This window comes from Trachemys scripta, chromosome 2 (genome assembly GCF_013100865.1).
Source record: "Trachemys scripta elegans isolate TJP31775 chromosome 2, CAS_Tse_1.0, whole genome shotgun sequence".
Taxonomy (NCBI): Eukaryota; Metazoa; Chordata; order Testudines; family Emydidae; genus Trachemys; species Trachemys scripta.
The window spans coordinates 39,439,756-39,453,691 of NC_048299.1; the positions used below are offsets into that span (position 1 = coordinate 39,439,756).

The following is a 13,936-nucleotide window of genomic DNA, read 5'->3' on the forward strand; positions in this document are numbered from 1 at the left end:
AGTAATTTATCTAAATTCTTGGAAAATCAATTCACTTTCACAGCCCTTGTAGCAGTAGAATCTAGTCAATTTGAGAAGTAGTAGGGTTTGTTTTTCAGGAATAACCACTACACCTGGTACTGTTTCTTGTTTATTTTGTAAATAAATTGGAAGAATTGAGTGTGGGGGGGCGACGGGTGGGCAGAGAGTAAGTGTTCTCTTTTAGGCTGCTTTATTTTAACTGAAAATTGTTCTGACTTTATATTTTCTTTTAGCTGAGCCTTAGGGACAATGACCTGATATCACTGCCTAAAGAAATTGGTGAACTCACTCAACTTAAGGAACTTCATATCCAGGGAAACCGTCTTACAGTGCTGCCCCCAGAACTAGGTAAGATTGTAGATGGTCCTTTGTTGTTTTGAGTAATAATGATTATGACACAATGCACTTCCTGTTGATAACCTAAACCATCCGTTGATCTCCAAGAAATAGTCTTTGCTGAGGTTATCATTGCTACTATTATCTGTTTATTCCCTCAGATACACACACTCACTTTCTCTGTTGCGTTTGTGTGTATTTGGGAGAGGAAGGGCTTGTGTTTGTCATGTTGCACATTTGGCTGCATTACTTGTTCCCATATTATATATGACCTGTGTATTAGTCCGTCAGATTGCAAAATTTGCATACCGCATTCTGCTTTGTACATAATTTCTTTTAAAAACATATTTTAATTGTCTGGAGCTAATTGTGTTGAAATCATTGCTACAGTCAGCAAAAAAGAAATTTTGAATCCTCAGTGCTTCGATAGAAGTGGCTTTCTTGAGCCTGTTTCTGTAGAAATGGAAGTTTGGTCAACAAAAGTAAGATGAAGCTAAGTTAGTTGGTTTTTTTTTTTTTTTTTTTTTTTTTTTTTTGTTAACATCTATATGTTGATGTCGTAATATTGTTTTTGCTGATCTGACAACTTTCCCTCAAAACAATTGAACCAGCAGATGAACTATGGATTTGTGATTTCTGCCATTATCACTAGTAACTTAATTTTCTTTAACCAAAAGGTAAGGGTCTTCATTAGAAACTAAACCTCTGAGTGTGTAGCACATTTGCATTGCACTAGTGCATTTTGCGTTATGTGCATTGACTTCAGTGGAGTTGTGCTCATTTTCTCAAAATCTCCATTTGGGTTAGTGTGTTTTATGATACCCTTGAAAAATGTCTGTTAGTGTAAATATGCAGCAGGATCAGTTATTGGTTGCTCTGCCTTTTGAACGGTGTCCTTGTCTCTACCAACTCCAATCAACTAATTGCTACTCACTCACTTACACTCGTACTCCTCTACCCCGATATAACACTGTCCTCGGGAGCCAAAAAATCGTACCGCCTTATAGGTGAAACCGCGTTATATCGAACTTGCTTTGATCCGCCGGAGTGCGCAGCCCCGCCCCCCCGGAGCACTGCTTTACCACGTTATATCCAAATTCATGTTATATCGGGGTAGAGGTGTATGTGTACACATTCTCGCGCTCTGTGTGTGTGTGTGTGTGTGTGTGTGTGTATATATATATATATATATATATATATATATATGTATATATATATATATATATATATATATATATATATATATAAATAAATAAATAAAAAAAATACTTTTCTAAATTCACAATTCTTAGTTTACACGCGTCACTAAGCTTTGTCCTAAAGTCATAGGAAAAGTGTCTGGTCGTCATCTTCGAGTGCTTGCTCATGTCGAGTCCATTCTAGGTGTGTGCACACCCACATGCGTAGTTGTCAGAGACTTTTGCCTTAGCGGTATCCATAGGGTCTGCTGTGGTGCCCCGTTGAGTGCCGCGCTCATATGTCGTTATATCAGGCGCTGCCGGCCCTAAGCCCTCTCAGTTCCTTCTTACCGCCTGTGGTGGTTGGTCGGAGCACCTCTCCCCCTTGCTTCGCAGGTGGTGAGCATTTTCTTTACTCTTTGAACTTCGTGTTCCAGCTGTAAATAGTCTGTTTTTTTTTTTTTATTGCAGATTAGTTAGTAAGTAGCTATTAAGTACTGTACTTAGTCAGTTTAGGATCCCAGCGTGGACTTTGCCCCAGGCAGGGCATGCCCTGTTACTGGGTTTTAAACCCTGTGCTGACTGTAATAGGCTTATGCCTGTTAGTGACCCACATGGTAGTTATCCGAAGTGCCTGGGAAATCCCACATTAAAGAAAACTGTTGCATTTGTAAGAACTTTGGTGCTAGGACACAGAAAGAACGTGACATTAATTTGAGGGCCCTCCTCCTGGAGGCTGCTCTTCGCCCAGCCTCAGAGCCGGCCCAGTCGGACACAATGCTCGGCACTTCGGCCTCCGTGCATAGCGCATCTCCGGCACTGGGCTCTACCCGGCACCAATCACCTTTGCCGGTGCCCAAGAAGAGGGACCTGGCAATGAGCAAATCGGACCAAGGTGCATAGGGTAAAGGACGCTGCTCAGGCTGCCTGCCCATGCCGGAGCCGCAAGGGGTCATGTCCCCGAGGGGACCTCTTACCTCCCCCCCCCCCCCCAAGGGATCCTCCACCGACTCCGGGGAGCAGTAGGGGACCCAGGCTGATGGCACAGTCAATGCCTTCTCAGCTCCTGGTGCCCAGAGAGCAAAGGACTCTCCCACTTTCGCTGGCACCACATGCAGCGATGGACCCGGCGAAGGCTCCCTATGAGGGTAAGCTAGCTGTGAAGGCCTCCCAGAAGGCGAGTGAGCGTCGCCAGTCTACGGAGCCGAAGCAGAGCCCTTTGTTGCCACGCCCTGGTGTCTGCATCAGTCCAGATCACTGGTTCGCTGCCACAGATCACCGGTACAGCACTTCCGGTCTCCACCCTCATGCAGAGTCTCGCCCAGAGGGAAGTGCCAGTTGTCATACAGTCGGCACCAGTCATCTTTGCGCCGACGAGCACCATCACCGAGACCTCAGGGACGCTCCTCAACACGGCGCTGTTCCCCCTACTCCCAGCACCGGTCTGACTATTCGAGGTACCGATCACTCACGGCGACTGTTAACCACAGGACTCAGGTGTCAATGGTCCCACCCTGGTCACCGGAGGCGGATTTCTCCAGCATGGAGAGCGAGTTCAGCCCCTCGCTGAGACAGCACCGTTGTGGCTGGGATCCTGAGGTTGCATCCACCTCAGCGATGCTGATCAGGCAGCAGGACCAGTGGCCAGTTCAATGGCCTTACTGGAAAGCCAGAGGTGTGCTGGTTATGCTGATGCCCCCGTCTCACCAATCATCGGTCGCCATGTCAGATAAGTTCCAATCAGCACAGGGAGCACCAGGCTCGGTGCATGAAGTGTTGTCGAGTGCTGAGATGGAAGAACAGGTGCCCACCCCAAGACCCTCTTCCCCTGCAGGGGATGATGCCCTGGGTCATTCTCCTCCACTCCAGACAAGGTGGTGGCAGAGCCCTCCCTTGCTAGCCCACTGGATCACTTTAAGGAGCACTGACCCCTGCTTTGAAGGGTGACCACTAACTTAGGCCAAGAGTCAGAAGAGATGGCGGACCAATCAGACACTTTGTTCAATGTACTCTCTGCATCCACCCCCGCACGAGTCGCACTCCTGGTGCACGAAGGGGTCCTGAACATTGCCAAAGCCCTCTGACAAACACCGTCCTCCATCCCGCCCATTTCCAAGCTGGCAGAGAAAAAGTATTTTGTCTCAACCACAGGGTTGAGTACTTATACACCCACCTGCCTCCCGGGGTCATTGGTTGTGTCGGCGGCCAACGAAAAGGACAAGCAAGGGCATGCTAGTTCCACCCTCAAAAATAAGGAGGTCAAGAGACTGGACCTTTTCAGGAAGAAAATTTATTCCACAGCCAATCTCCCAATTCTGAGTCATGAACCACCAGGCTCTTTGGGGCAATATAACTTTAACTGTGGGACTCCCTCCACAAGTTTAAGGACTCCATGCCCTAGGAGGTGGCCAAAGAGTTCAGGACCCTTGTTGAGGAGGGTACTGCAGCGGCTCTGTGCTCCCTCCAGATGGCCTGGGATGAGGTCGATTCTGCGGCCAGGATGGTCATGAGGCTCAGTTCCTGGCATCAGACCTCGGGCCTATCCCAAGAGATGCAGTCCTCGATACAAGATCTCCCGTTGGATGGAGTTGGGCTGCTTTTGGAACAGACAGACATGAGGCTGCACGGTCTGAAGGACACTCAGACCACCCTCTTCTCCCTGAGGATGCTTACGCCTCAATCAGCAAGGAAGCAATTCCGGCTGCCCCCACCGCCAAGGTCTTGGCAGCCTCTGTAGGGCTCTACGAGGAGAAGGGACACTGGTTTTAGTCGCCGCCACCCTTCCTCCTCCTGTTCACCTGTACAACCTGGCCCAGCGAAACACCACTGGGACAGAAGCAGGTGTTTTGGGTGCACACTCAAGACCCGCTCCCCAGTCACCTCCCCAGATCTGCCCCATCTTTTTTCCTCAATTGTCTCCATCCCTACCCTTTGGCCTGGTCGAGAGTCACCTCGGCCCACTGGGAGCTAGAGATTGTCATGGGGCTACACCCTTCAGTTTTTGGCCCCCCCGTCTCCTCTCTTCCCTGCCCCTCTTCAGGGACCCTTTTCATGAGCAACTTCTCATTCAGGAGGTAGACAACCTCCTACAACTGTGGGTGCTGGAGGAGGTCCCTCAAGAAATGATGGGGGGAAGGTTTCTACTCTCGCTATTTCCTGATTCCAAAAGCAAAAGGGGGCCTAAGACTCATTCTGGACCTGAACCACTCAACAAGTACCTCAAGAAGTTGAAGTTTCACATGGTTTCACTGGCATCCATCATCCCCTCCGTGGATCCAGGAAACTGGTACGCTGCTCTCGACTTGAAAGATGCTTATTTCCATATCTTTATTTTCCAAGGACACAGACAATTCCTCCATTTTATGGTGGGCCAGCGCCATTTCCAGTCCATGGTGCTTCCCTTTGGCCTCTCCTCAGACCTGTGAGTGTATATACAAAATGTATGGCCCCAGTAGCCACTTATCTGAGGCGTCGGGGCGGGGGGGGGAGGAGGGTGTCCAGGTCTATCCTTATCTTGACGATTGGCTCATCAAAGACAGATTGCGGGATCAAGTGAAGAGCAGCCTCGATCTGGTGCATTCTATATGCCACGACCTGGGCCTGTAAGTGGACAAAAAGAAATCGACCCTCATACCAGTGCAATGGAAGAGTTCGAGGCATACCTTGATTACTTATGGGCGAGGGCATTCCTTCCGGAGGCTTGTTTCTGAGCCACATTGGATGTAATCTCCCATGTAAGGAGCCACCGCCTACACTTGCCTAAGGTGGTTAGGCCACATGGTTGCCTGTACTTATGTGGTGCATTACCTCTGGCCGCTGCAGGCATGGTTGGTGTCGGTCTGCATCCCCAACAAGCATGACCTAACCTGGTAGTCAGGGTGACGGACCACATCTGGCCATCACTGGCGTGATGGTTGGACCCCACATCGGTGTTGCAGGGAGTCCCCGTTGCAGCCCCATCCCTGTTGCTAACTCTGGTGTAGGACACCTTGGGCCTGGGCTGGGGACCCCACCTGGGCAAGCTCAGTACACAAGGGTGCTGGTTGGGGGTCGACCACTCCCTCCACATAAATGTCAGGAGCTCAGGGCGGTTCGCCTGGCCTGTCAGGTTTTTCGATCCCATTTACAAGGCAAAGTGGTTCAAGTCCTGGTGGACATCACCGCCACAATGTTTTATATCAAGAATTCTCAACTTTTTTCTTTGCGTTCCCCCCTCCCCCCCATAACATGCTATAAAAACTCCACAGCCCACCTGTGCCACAACTGTTCTTCGCATATAAAAGCCAGGGCCAGCGTTAGGTGGTAGCAAGCAGGGCAATTGCCCAGGGCCCTATACCCCGTGAAGCAAAGTTGCTAAGTACTACCCTGAAAATGCTGGGGCTGTATGTCCCAGGCCTGGCACGTAAGCGATTCAAACCTCGGCAGCCTCAGGGACAAGGGAGTCAGCCTTGGCAGGACCCCTCACAAGAAGGCCAAGGGCTGAAGCGCCGCCCGAGTCACTCTCCTCCACCCCCTGCTCGGTCGGGCTCTAGCCAGAATGAGTAAGGGCCAAGCAACTGTTTTGAGGGTGCACCAGAGGGCGACCTACCAGACTATTCCCCGGATCCATCTTCCTGTTTTTTTCCAGCCGCCTTTCCTTTTTCCTCCCTGCATGAACCACAATAAACTCGGACCGCTGGGTCTAGAGCACAGTGGCGCAGGGCTATATCCTCCAGTTTCTTTCTACACCTTCCTCGCCCCTCTTCAGGAACCCTTTTCACAAGAGTCTCCTCGCACAGGAGGTTCAAGGGTTGCTGCAGCTGAGGCGGTGGAGGAAATTCCTCTAGAGTACAGGAACAGGGGTTTTTATTCCTGATAGTTTTTAATCCCAAAGGCAGTCTACATCCCATTCTGGACCTGCAAGACCTCAACAAGTACCTAAAGAAGCTGAAGTTTCATAGATTCTAGGACTGGAAGGGACCTCGAGAGGTCATCGAGTCCAGTCCCCTGCCCGCATGGCAGGACCAAATACTGTCTAGACCATCCCTGATAGACATTTATCTAACCTACTCTTAAATATCTCCAGAGATGGAGATTCCACAACCTCCCTAGGCAATTTATTCCAGTGTTTAACCACCCTGACAGTTAGGAACTTTTTCCTAATTTCCAACCTAGACCTCCCTTGCTGCAGTTTAAACCCATTGCTTCTGGTTCTATCCTTAGAGGCTAAGGTGAACAAGTTTTCTCCCTCCTCCTTATGACACCCTTTTAGATACCTGAAAACTGCTATCATGTCCCCTCTCAGTCTTCTCTTTTCCAAACTAAACAAACCCAATTCTTTCAGCCTTCCTTCATAGGTCATGTTCTCAAGACCTTTAATCATTCTTGTTGCTCTTCTCTGGACCCTTTCCAATTTCTCCACATCTTTTTTTAAAATGCGGTGCCCAGAACTGGACACAATACTCCAGCTGAGGCCTAACCAGAGCAGAGTAGAGCGGAAGAATGACTTCTCGTGTCTTGCTCACAACACACCTGTTAATACATTCCAGAATCATGTTTGCTTTTTTTGCAAGAGCATCACACTGACTCATATTTAGCTTGTGGTCAACCCGTAGATCCCTTTCTGCCATACTCCTTCCTAGACAGTCTCTTCCCATGCTGTATGTGTGAAACTGATTGTTCCTTCCTAAGTGGAGCACTTTGCATTTGTCTTTGTTAAACTTCATCCTGTTTATCTCAGCCCATTTCTCCAATTTGTCCAGATCATTTTGAATTATGACCCTGTCCTCCAAAGCAGTTGCAATCCCTCCCAGTTTGGTATCATCCGCAAACGTAATAAGCGTACTTTCTATGCCAATATCTAAGTCGTTGATGAAGATATTGAACAGCGCCGGTCCCAAAACAGACCCCTGCGGTACCCCACTCGTTATATCTTTCCAGCAGGATTGGGAACCATTAATAACAACTCTCTGAGTACGGTTATCCAGCCAGTTATGCACCCACCTTATAGTAGCCCCATCTAAATTGTATTTGCCTAGTTTATCAATAAGAATATCATGCGAGACCATATCAAATGCCTTACTAAAGTCTAGGTATACCACATCCACAGCTTCACCCTTATCCACAAGGCTTGTTATCCTATCAAAGAAAGCTATCAGATTGGTTTGACATGATTTGTTCTTCACAAATTCATGCTGGCTGTTCCCTATCACCTTACCACCTTCCAAGAGTTTGCAGATGATTTCCTTAATTATTTTCTCCATTATCTTCCCTGACACAGAAGTTAAACTAACTGGTCTGTAGTTTCCTGGGTAGTTTTTATTTCCCTTTTTATAGATGGGCACTATATTTGCCCTTTTCCAGTCTTCTGGAATCTCTCCCGTCTCCCATGATTTTCCAAAGATAATAGCTAGAGGCTCAGGCTAGGTCTATACTACCCGTCTGAATCGGCGGGTAGAAATCGACCTCTCGGTCGATCCCCAAATCGGCGCTCTTACTCCACCAGCGGAGGTGGTAGTAAGCGCCGCCGACAGAAAGCCGCAGAAGTCGATTTTGCCGCCATCCTCACAACGGGGTAAGTCGGCTGCGATACATCGAATTCAGCTATGCTATTCACGTAGCTGAATTTGCGTATCTTAAATCGACTCCCTGCTGTAGTGTAGATGTACCCTCAGATACCTCCTCTATTAGCTCCTTGAGTATTCTCGGATGCATTTCATCAGGCCCTGGTGACTTGCAGGCATCTAACTTTTCTAAGTGATTTTTAACTTGTTCTTTTTTTATTTTATCTGCTAAACCTACCCCCTTCCCATTAGCATTCACTATGTTAGGCATTCCTTCAGACTTCTCTGTGAAGACCGAAACAAAGAAGTCATTAAGCATCTCCGCCATTTCCAAGTTTCCTGTTACTGTTTCTCCCTCTTCACTAAGCAGTGGGCCTACCCTGTCTTTGGTCTTCCTCTTGCTTCTAATGTATTGATAAAAAGTCGTCTTGTTTCCCTTTATTCCCGTAGCTAGTTTGAGCTCATTTTGTGCCTTTGCCTTTCTAATCTTGCCCCTGCATTCCTGTGTTGTTTGCCTATATTCATCCTTTGTAATCTGTCCCAGTTTCCATTTTTTATATGACTCCTTTTTATTTTTTAGATCATGCAAGATCTCGTGGTTAAGCCAAGGTGGTCTTTTGTCACATTTTCTATCTTTCCTAACCAGCGGAATAGCTTGCTTTTGGGCCCTTAATAGTGTCCCTTTGAAAAACTGCCAACTCTCCTCAGTTGTTTTTCCCCTCAGTCTTGATTCCCATGGGACCTTACCTATCAGCTCTCTGAGCTTACCAAAATCTGCCTTCCTGAAATCCATTGTCTCTATTTTGCTGTTCTCCCTTCTACCCTTCCTTAGAATTGCAAACTCTGATTTCATGATCACTTTCACCCAGGCTGCCTTCTACTTTCAAATTCTCAACGAGTTCCTCCCTATTTGTTAAAATCAAGTCTAGAACAGCTTCCCCCCTAGTAGCTTTTTCAACCTTCTGAAATAAAAAGTTGTCTCCAATGCAGTCCAAGAATTTGTTGGGTAGTCTGTGCCCCGCTGTGTTATTTTCCCAACATATATCCGGATAGTTGAAGTCCCCCATCACCACCAAATCTTGGGCTTTGGATGATTTTGTTAGTTGCTTAAAAAAGCCTCATCCACCTCTTCCACCTGGTTAGGTGGCCTATAGTAGACTCCTAGCATGACATCTCCCTTGTTTTTTACCCCTTTTAGCCTAACCCAGAGACTCTCAACACTTCCGTCTCCTATGTCCATCTCTACCTCAGTCCAAGTGTGTACATTTTTAATATATAAGGCAACACCTCCTCCCTTTTTCCCCTGTCTATCCTTCCTGAGTAAGCTGTACCCATCCAAACCAACATTCCAATCATGTGTATTATCCCACCAAGTTTCAGTGATGCCAACAATGTCATAGTTGTATTTATTTATTAGCACTTCCAGTTCTTCCTGCTTATTGCCCATACTTCTCGCATTTGAATATAGGCATCTAAGATACTGGTTTGATCTTTCCTCCCAGTTTTGTCCTGACCCTCCTTTCTCTCTGACAATATAGCCCACACTCCCTCTCGTTTCCGACCCATCTCCCCGGTCTCCATGTTCCCCATTTACCTGTGGGCTTTGCTCATCTGTCCCCGTTGAACCTAGTTTAAAGCCCTCCTCAATAGGTTAGCCAGTCTGTGTCCAAATAGGGTCTTTCCTCTCCTCGAAAGGTGAACGCCATCTCTGCCTAGCAGTCCTTCCTCGAATAGCATCCCGTGGTCTAGGAAGCCAAAGCCCTCCTGGCGACACCATCTTCGCAGCCAGGCATTCACCTCCATGATGCATCTGTCTCTGCCCGGGCACCTACCTTTGACGGGAAGAATTGAAGAGAATACCACCTGCGCTCCAAACTCCTTCACCCGTACTCCCAGAGCCCTGTAGTCACTCTTGATCCGCTCAGTGTCACACCGCGCAGTATCATTTGTGCCCACATGGATGAGTAGCATGGGGTAGTAGTCAGAGGGCTGGATAATCCTCGACAATGCCTCCGTAACGTCTCGGATACGGGCTCCCGGCAGGCAGCATACCTCCCGAGATGAAATGTCAGGGCGACAGATGGGCGCCTCCGTCCCCCTCAGCAGAGAGTCTCCGACCACCACTACCCTACGTTTCCTATTCGCAGTGGTGGCTCAGACCTCCCAGCCTTAGGGGTACGAGGCTTCTCCTCCTTTACTGTAGGGAGTGATTCCTTCTTTCCTGTATCAAGAAGAGCATAACAGTTACCTATTACCACGGCAGGAGGGTTCAGAGCAGGGGTGGAGCACTGCCTGCTGCCAGAAGTAACCAGCTGCCAGTGTCCACCCTGAGCCATCTCCACCACCACCAGTGGTGTATCAGCAGTCCTGTGTACTGGGACAGCTACCTCAGCTGTCTCCACATGGACACTGTCGAGGAATTGCTCGTGGATTCGGATGCTCCTCAACCTAGCCACCTCCTCCTGTAGCTCTCCCACCTGCTGCCTGAGAGATTCCACCAGCAGGCACCTCTCACATTTGATGGTCCCCCCAGCCTGGATATCTGTAAGTGGAAATTGCAAGTTACAGTCTCTGCAAAACCACACCAGGATCTAGGTAGAAGCATCCATGCTCAGGCGCTCTGTCTGGCTATAGGCACAGGTGGAGGAGACAGAAGCAGTGCTGGCACAGGTGTTGCGGGTCTTCCTAACCATCATAAGCCTCCCTCTGCAGCCCCCTGTCCGCTGAAAGGGTTGTTTAAGCAAGAAGTTTTGAATGTAGTTGGTTTATAGATATTAAGGGGAATAAAGAGAAAACAGATAGAACCGACAAGGGACCCTCGCCCCCTTCCTGCTCCCCTTCCTAACTCCCTTGCGAAACTCCCTGTTAGTAGCCCCTGTTCGCAAAAGCTCCCTGGTCACTTGTGCGCTGCTTTATAAAGCCCTGGCCTGTGTGAATGCCCCACCCACTGATTAAGGCTCAGCCACTTACCAGAGGCTTCTAGCTTTCAAACCTTCCTTTGAAGCTCACAGCTTCCAACTGCCAGCCACAGCACACGGTCCTTCAAACAACCAAAACAAACAGACTGACAAACACAAGCTCAGCACACAGCAAGTAACCCTCAAACACAAACACACACACACACTACAGACAGTCACTCCAAAAGGGTGCTGTATTGCTCCTCCTTCACCTGGAGAACTCCCTTGCGAAACTCCCTATTAGCAGCCCCTGTTCGCAAAAGCCGAAAAAAAAGTTGTGCATGGTCTTCCTGGCCTCTATCATCCCCTCCCTGGATCTGGGAGACTGGTATGCCGCTCTCGACCTAAAGGACGCATACTTCCACGTAGCAATCTTCCAAGGGCACAGACATTTTCTCCGATTCATGGTTGGACCTGGCCACTATCAATTTATGATCCTCTCGTTTGGCCTGCCGACAGCACCAAGTGTGTTTACCAAGTGCATGTTGGTGGTGGCAGCTTACCTCAGACGCCGGTGTATCCAGATCTACCCGTACCTCAACGACTGGTCAAGAGCAGCTCCAGATCTCAGGTCCAATAGGATGTCGTGTTACTGTAAGCCAGGTGCCACTCCCTGGGCCTACTGGTGAACGACATAAAGTCTGTTAGTTCCAGTGCAAAGGATAGAATTCATCGAAGCGGTGCTCGACTTGACCTGCACAAGAGCGTTCCTGCTGCTAGAAAGGTTTTGGACATCGACAGATCTTACTGCAGAGGTGACCACGTTCCCCTTGACTACAGCCAGGGTCTTCCTGCATCTGCTGGGCCTCATGGCAGCTTGCACATACGTTGTCCACCATGCCAGGCTCCGGATGTGGCCCCTGCAACAATGGCTGACGGTCTATTCCCAGTCCAGGGATCACCTGGAAAAGATCATTACCATTCTCCTCCTCCCCCCCCCCGGCAATACTCACCTCACTGCAATGGTGGACCGATCGCGAGAAGGCCCTAAAGGGAGTTCCATTCAACAACTCCCCTCACTCCATTGAGTTGGTGTTGGACACCTCGGACCTCGGTTGGAGTCCACACCTCAGAGATCTCTAGGCCCAAGGTATGTGGTTCTCGGAGGAGATGGTGCTCCACAGAAATGTCAAAGAACTCAGCAGTCCGATTGACATGCAGCATCTTCCTACACCACCTGTCGGGCAAGGTGATGAGAGTCCTGACAGACAACACAGCCACGATGTTCTACGTCAACGGGCAAGGGGGAGCGTGCTCATCAGCTCGCTGTCAAGAGGCCCTCCATCTCTGGAGCTTCTGCATCGACTACAAGATCCACCTGGAAGCTTGTCACCTCCCTGGTGTCAAAAACACGCTAGCTGATCACTTCAGCAGGGCCTTCTCCTTTCACCACGAGTGGTCGCTCCACCGGGAAGTAGCCTGCATGGTGGGGAACACCCCAAGTGTACCCGTTCATCACCAGGCAGAACAGAAAATGTCATTGGTTTTGTTCTCGGCAAAGTCTGGGAAAGGACTCCGTCTCCAATGCCTTCCTCCTGTGATGGTTGGGGAGGCTGATGTACGCGTTCCCTCCAATCCCACTCATCGCCAAGGTCCTGTCAAAGATCGAGAGACAGGGCGCAGGTTATCGTGATTGCCCCGGCGTGGCCTCACCTGCACTAATTAGGCACACTTATGAACCTGTTAGTGGCCCTTCCCTGGCCCTGCCCAACCAACCGGACATGCTGTCACAGGACCCCGGTCGATTCTTACACCCCAGCCTCACGTCCCTCCACCTCTCAGCGTGGATGCTGCATGGCTGAACTCGGAGGAGCGGACCTGTTTGGAAGAGGTCCAGCAGGTCTTCCTGGAAAGTAGGAAGCCCTCAACTAGACTGACTTACCCAGCAGGAAAACCTTGTCCACTTGGCCAGGAATCCGAGCAAAGTATATCTCCCTCGCACTCTTCCATACAGGCGGGCCTGGACTACCTTCTCCATTTGAGGAACCAGGGCCTGGCACACTCTTCTATTAGAGTGCATCTTGCAGCCATCTCCACTTCTCACCCGCCGATCCTAGGACAGGTGGTGTTTTTCACGACATGACTGTCAGATTCTTGAGAAGGCTCGAGACACTCTTCCCGCAGGTACGGGCTCCTGTCCCACAGTGGGTTCTTAACTTGGTCCTCTCTAGGCTCATAGGCCTGCCCTTTGAGCTACTGGGCTCCTGCTCCCTTTCCCATCTATCTTGGAAGGTTGCATTCCTGGTTGCGGTGACATCGGCGAGATGAGTCTCTGAGATATTAGAGCCTTGACCTCAGAATCACCGTACATGGTCTTCTACAAAAACAAGGTTCAGCTGCGGCCCTACCCGGCCTTCCTGCTGAAGGTGGTGTCTACCTTCCATATGAACCAGGACATCTTCCTCCCGGTGTTCTGTCCCAAACCGCACAATACCAGCGAAAAGAGGTATCTTTATGCGCTGGACATCCGAAGGGCCTTGGCTTTTTACTTACAATGTACCAAGCCTTTCTGTAAACCAATTCCGCTCCTCATCGCTACAGTGAATAGGATGAAGGACCTTCCAGTGTCCTCACAGAGGATTTCCAACTGGATCACCTAATTCATAAAGACCTGCTATGACCTGGCTGAGGTTCTGCCACTGCCGATTGTCAGAGTCCACTCAACTGGAGCTCTGTAGTCTTTGGCAGCCTTCCTGGCACACATCCCTATCCAGGACATCTGTAGAGCCGCAATGTGGTCCTCCATCCACCCGTTCACGGCTCATTATGCCATCACTCAGCAGGCCAGGGATGACGCAGGTTTGGCAGAGCTGTGTTGCAATCTACACATCCATGAACTCCTACCCATCTCTAGGGGGTACTGCTTTGGAGTCACCTAATATGGAATGAACGTGAGCAAGCA

The 13,936-nt window shown here is 49.4% G+C and overlaps 1 protein-coding gene across 2 annotated transcripts in view; it reads left to right on the forward strand.

Moving 5' to 3' along the window:
* RSU1 (Ras suppressor protein 1) overlaps positions 1–13,936 on the forward strand; it is a 187,738-nt gene that overhangs the window by 72,734 nt on the left and 101,068 nt on the right. For both annotated transcript variants that reach the window (XM_034760354.1, XM_034760355.1), the window contains one exon: positions 255–369. In XM_034760354.1, coding sequence (XP_034616245.1) covers positions 255–369 — 115 coding nt within the window. The remainder of the gene's footprint in view (positions 1–254; positions 370–13,936) is intronic.